The sequence below is a fragment of the Plasmodium gaboni genome, chromosome 13, assembly GCF_001602025.1.
Source record: "Plasmodium gaboni strain SY75 chromosome 13, whole genome shotgun sequence".
NCBI lineage: Eukaryota > Apicomplexa > Aconoidasida > Haemosporida > Plasmodiidae > Plasmodium > Plasmodium gaboni.
The window spans coordinates 1,447,422-1,453,995 of NC_031493.1; the positions used below are offsets into that span (position 1 = coordinate 1,447,422).

Here is a 6,574-nt window from a genome sequence, read left to right on the forward strand (position 1 = left end):
GTATAAATATTATATATATAATACAAAATTGAATATTTTACATTTTTGTCAATATATCCTATATTTACATTTAATATATATATAAATACATATTCATTTTTTCATAATAATATATAATTAAATTAATTTTTTCTCCAAATTATTTTTCTTTATATTTTTATATTTCCTTTTCTTTTTCCATTTGTTTTTTTGTAGATTTAAAAAATATTTTATATTATATGTATACCATTTTAATTTATATATTTTAAATATTATGTCAAATAATATAAAAAAAAAAAAAGAGAAAATCAAATTATAAATAAAATAATAATGCCTTTTCTCATTTGGTTTAGTAGTCATAATAAATATGATGATTGTAAAATTAGTGAATTAAATTCGTTGCTGGAAATATATGGATATAGAAAAAAGGAGTACGATGAAAAAGAAAAAAAAAAAGAAAATGATAAAGAGAAGAACGAAGGATATAATATAAATCACATAGAATTATTCGAGGCAGTAAAAAAAAGTAGTGTTAGAAAAAATATAGAGTGGGAAGAGAAATTTAAAGTTAGTAGGATGATTACAAATAAATTTAGAAATGAAGTATTTCTTAAAACAAATATATCAGAAGAAGATTTATGGGTAAATGTAATATCAAGAAGTGTTTTAATAAAAGGTGTTATTGAATTATGGAGTGAAGGAAATTCATATAATGAAATATTAAAAGAATTATTATTAAAAAAAGATTTATTTGAAAAAACATTGAAAGATAAGAAATGGTGTTTTTGTTTTAATTCATATGGGAAAATAATTAATCAAGAAGAAAAAGTAGACAAAATGAATTTTTTTAAAATATTATTAGAACCATATACAAATATTGATTTAATAAATCCACAAGTACAAATTGGATTAATTGAAGAATATGAACAAGAAAATTATAATTCGACTATATTAAAAAAAGTTTATTTTGGAAAATGTATTGCTCTTCGTAGAAATCAATATATGAATAATTTAAATAAAATAAAAAAGGATCATAAAATAATTGGAAAACCAAAAATAGCTTGGTGGACATCATATGCATTAAATAAAAGACCAATATTAGGACCCACCACAACTGATAATGATTTAGCTTTTATAATGTGTAATATAGCAAAAATAAAAAAAGGTCATATTGTTTTAGATCCTTTTGTTGGTTCAGGTGGTTTATTAGTAACAAGTTCTATTTTTGATGCTATATGTATTGGTAATGATATTGATATAAGGTTATTAAAAGGATATAAATTATCATATTTAAATCCTCATATGAAACATAAAAGTAATAATAAATCAATATTTGAAAATTTTGTATATTATAATTTAAATATACCAGAAATTATTGTATCTGATAATTCAAAACCTATTTGGAACTTTTTTCATAAGCCATGGGTTGATGCTATAATTACAGATCCACCATATGGTAATAGAGCAACCGTAAGAATATGTGTTACTAATAATGTAGAAATGAATGTTGTTCAAAATAATGATATCTTACCTACATCTTTAAAAAATCAACAAGATATATATGACAATAATAATGATAATAATTTTTGTAGTAGTGAGGAACAATTAAAAAAAAAAGAAAAAAATATTTCAAATGCAAAAACTATTACATATAATTGTATATCAGCTGTAAAAGATTTATTAAATATTGCATCAAATGTACTCGTAGATAATGGTATGTTGGTTTTTTTGTTTCCTATACAATTAGATACTATACAAGAAGAAATAAATATTTTAAAACATCCCGATTTTTATTTAATTTCTTATGATTTACAAACATTTACTCCTATCACAGGAAGACTTATAGTATCCATGCAGAGAAAGGCAAGAAATGCATAATTGAATAATGCAATATTTTAATAATGGCATAATGTTAATTTATGCTCTTATATATAATTCTTTTATAATTAAATAAAAACTCATATGAAAAGGAAAACATATATATATATATATATATATATTTATATATGTATGTTACTTTTTTTTTTGAATTAAATATAAAATTATTTTTTAATCACATAAAAAATATATATATGTAATATTTTTATTTCTTTATTTTGTCTTATATTCTATAAAGATGATTGTATATATGAATATGCAATAAAAAAGGAATAATTCCTTTTTATTTTACACATAATAATTATGAATTATTATATATATTTATATTAATTTTTTTTTTTTTTTCAGTTTTTTAATAAATAAAAAATTACATATATATATATATATATATATATATATATATATATTATACTTCTTTTTTTTTTTTTTTTTAAACCGATTTTATTTACTTTTTCTGACATAATATAAATTCTGTCATGCTTTAAATTTTGTGTAATTCATTAATTAAAATATAAAAACTTCCTTATAAGGAATCAATATTTTTTAATGTTTTAAAATAAAAATATGAATTTATTTTATTATCATAAAACGTATAAAATTTCATTTCACTTTTCATTCCAATAATATTTAATCTTTTTATTTTTTATGTTCTTTTACAAACAAAAAAAATGAAAAAAAAAAATAGAAGAAAATAAATAAATACATACATATATATATATTATATTATTTTATATTAGAATAAATTCAAATAACAGTCTGGAGTTTTAATAAATGAACGATAGATACATTAGGTCTAAATATTAAAATTGGCATACATACAAACATATACATAATTCAATATCTTTTAAAAAATATTCTATATCTGGATAGGACTTTAATATTTCAAATGTGTAGATATATCTAATCCAAAAGACTAGATAAAAAAAAAAAGGAAAATTATAATATTTTAAACTAAAAACTATGGAAAAAATCAAGGAAATGATAATCGTGCATACATAAATAGATTAGTATATATATATATGTATTTATATATATAAATACATTATATAAATTATAATTTCCAAAACACTGATAAAAAAAAAAAAAAGTAAAAAATAAATAAGTAATTAAAATATTTCACATATATATTTATATATATATATATATATAGATATATAATGTGTATGATTCTTTTATTTAGGAAACGTATATATAATTTTCCAAAAAAAAAAAAAAAATATAATGTTATAAAATATAATATATTCGTAACCATATAAACATTAGTATACATACATATAAATAATATATTATAAATATACTAATTTATATATATAACAAATAAAAAAATTATGAAGAAAATACAAGAACTTATAGTACGAATACAAAAATTGAAAAAGAAACATTAATATAATATAATGGGTGTACTTTAAAATATTATGATTTACATGTATTTAAAAGTAAAATAATAAAATTACTATATATATTTTTTTTTTTTTTTTTTTTTTTTTTTATGACGTTTCATCGAAATACATATTCTTATATAATTATTCCTTTTTGTGCATAAAAGTACATATTATATTTAATTATAATTTACTCTTTTTATTTTTTTATTTCATCTATTTATGATTATATATATATATATATATATATATATATTTTTTCTCAATTGATATGTAAGAGTCATATATCAGCTAAACTTATAGATCCGGGATTTAAAAAATATTTTTTAATGTTCTCGGTGAGTTCATATTGAACATTATAATTTTTCCAAAGATCTATTAATTTGTTTTCTTTATTATTTTTTAAATCTTGATATTTTTTATTAAGTGTGTTTATTTCATTTGAAAGTGGTTCTAGAAAATTGTAAAGATTTTTCTTAGATTTCACAGAAAGATTTTTTTTATTTTTGTTCATCATACCAGGTTTGATATTTATATCATTAATATATTGTGGTAATAATTCTATAATTTGTGCAATATAATTTTGATCCATTAGAAAATCTTTATTACTTTTATATTTATCTGATAATTTTTTTGCAAATGTTTGAATTTCAATTACGGTATGAGTACCTTGAACAATAAAAGAATCATGTATTATTTCAGCAATCCATAAAGCATTTTCTAATTTTTTCTTATGATCTAATAATTCATCAAATTCTTTATCAATTTCCATTTTTATTTCTTTAATAATTTTCTTCTTATTTGCTTCTTCTCTAATATTTTTCATATTTTTTGTTTCTTTTTTTTTAGAAGGAGAATCTTCCATTTGGTTGTTATTATATGCACCTATGGCACCTAAATATGTAGAACCTCTTCTACGATTTTTTCCTAAAGGTGTTCTTGTTTTTTCCTTTTCCATATCTTGTAAAAATGTACCGTTTTTTCTTAAATCATTAGTTGCACATTTAATAGGACTATCTTGTATTACAATAAAATCATCTGCATTACTTTCTTGAGGTGTGCGAGCTAAATGTGGAAGAACTTTATTCTCTTCTAGAGTAACTGAAGGAAATACAATTTCTTCATAATTAAAATTAGAGTGCCATTTTTTTAGTTGTGAATATTTTGCTAAATAAAAATTTGGATTTATATTTTTTAAAAATTCATTATGTTTCTTATTTACCCAATTAATTATAATTCTTTTAAGCATTTCTAATTTCTCTTCGTTACTATATTTATATAGATTATCACAATTATCTGTATGTTCTCTAATTTGTATGTCTTCAATTTTTTTCCCTGTAATAAATTCTGGATAATGTCTTTGATTAGAATCAAAAACTTCTTTTGTTATCGTAACTTTATTTAATTGAATTAAATTAGGAGCTATCCAAGCTAATTGTTTTATCAATTCTTGTGTAAATGAAATACTATTATTTAAAACTCGAACTTCTGGTCTTATTATCTGAAAAAAAACAGGTTCATTCTTCTGATTACGTCTTGATATTACAACTAACAAATTTTTATACATTGCTATTAATTGATATGGTGTACCTGTTTCATTATTAAATATAACATTTAAATCGCTAGAATACCCTTCATATTTTGTTCTCAAAGGATTATGTTTTTCTCTTATCATTTCATTAACAGATTTGTTGTTGAAATCATCATCATTTTGTTGTATTTTATTATTATTAATATTTATTTGAACTTTCTTGTTTTTTTCTCCATCATTATTTAATTCAATATTATTATTTTTATCTCTATTAATATCTGATTTGAAAACAGGATTTACTTCATAGTCGATTGAATCCAGATCATATGGGTCACTTTTTTCACTTGATGAATTAACTTTTCTTTTTTTCATAGTATTACTATTAAGACTGCTGTTATAAGAATCTTCATTATAGTCTTCCTTTCTTTTCCCATTTGAAACGACAATATTTAATATTTTTCTGGTGCTAATATTTTTGTGTGTATCGTATCTTTTTTTCTTACTTCTAGGAGACTCCTTATTATTATTATTATTAAAGTTACTATAATTATTATTATTAAAATTATTATTACTAATTATATTATTACTACCTTGCAGAATAGTATTACTTTTTTGTGGAGATGCATAGTTATCTTTTTTTTTTGGCCAAGCATTATTTTGATTATTATCATTTAATTCTTCAAGGTATTGTTTACTACAATTATCTAATAATGAGGTGGGTGATTTATCATTATTATATTCGTATTCACTTATTAAACAAGCATTGTGTTTGAATAGACCTTTAAAATCTTCATATGACATAAAATCATCATTTTCACCAGATAAAGGGAATTTACTAGGTGTTACTAAATTATTAATATATTTAGGTGGATTTACATAATTATTGATAGTTATACATTTATTACCTATTAAACTCTCATCAGGTTCTAACATATCTTTTTCACAAGGAGTTTTATATTTTTTTAAAGTTGATGGATGATCAATTCCGGTGTAATATGAACCTACATTACTTTTTTTAGGGGTTTGCCATCCTGCATTCATAAAAGAAGATACATTTTGTTTCATTGAATTATTATAATTATCATTATCGCAATTTATATATCTACTATTATCAGTAGTAGTACTATCATTACAATCAGGTATATTTCTTTTGTTAGGACTCATCATATTTTTATTATGATTATATTCATAATTATTTCTATCATCATTATTTAATATTCCATTGTATGTATTATTATTATTATTATTGTTATAGTATCCATTATTCTTATTGCATTGATTATTGTTTAACATTTTATTGTTTAAATTATTATTTATTATTTCTTCTTTCTTTAGATCTTTGTTTTTAGATTCATTATTTTCCGATATATTCATTACAAAACTTTTTGCTCCCATACTTTTTTTTGTTCTATCAAAAGCTCTGGGGGTAAGCATATCATCATCTATAATGTCATTTTGTGCATTCATACGGATTTCTTTAAGCTTGGTAGATGATATTTCCATATTTTTTTCTTCCTTTTTAGTATTATATAATTTGGTTCTTTTTTGTATTTGTTTCTTTATACGTTTATCTTTTATGTTATTCATAATATCGTTTTTTTTTTTTTTTTTTTTTTTTTTTTTTTTATTTTTTTTTTTTTTTTTTGATTATTATTTTTTTTTGATTATTATTTTTTTTTATTATTTAATTTTATTTTTTTAAAAATTTTGAAAAAAAAAAAATTAAAAAAAAAAATTATAAAAAAAAAGATAAATATATAAATTTATAATAATAAATAATATAATAATAAATATAATTAATATAATT

General features: G+C 19.6%; 2 protein-coding genes across 2 annotated transcripts; one reads left to right on the forward strand and one right to left on the reverse strand.

Annotated features, from left to right (window-relative positions):
• Positions 1 to 309: 309 nt before the first annotated feature.
• Positions 310 to 1,857, forward strand: PGSY75_1343200 (putative tRNA guanosine-2'-O-methyltransferase; the record flags this gene model as incomplete). The annotated part of the gene is made up of 1 exon (XM_018787465.1): positions 310 to 1,857. The coding sequence occupies one exon, from the start codon at positions 310 to 312 to the stop codon at positions 1,855 to 1,857; it is 1,548 nt and encodes a 515-aa protein (XP_018640207.1).
• A 1,659-nt stretch (positions 1,858 to 3,516) lies between these two features.
• On the reverse strand, positions 3,517 to 6,354 carry PGSY75_1343300 (hypothetical protein; the record flags this gene model as incomplete). Its single annotated transcript, XM_018787466.1, has 1 exon — positions 3,517 to 6,354. The coding sequence occupies one exon, from the start codon at positions 6,352 to 6,354 to the stop codon at positions 3,517 to 3,519; it is 2,838 nt and encodes a 945-aa protein (XP_018640208.1).
• Between the last annotated feature and the right edge of the window lie 220 nt (positions 6,355 to 6,574).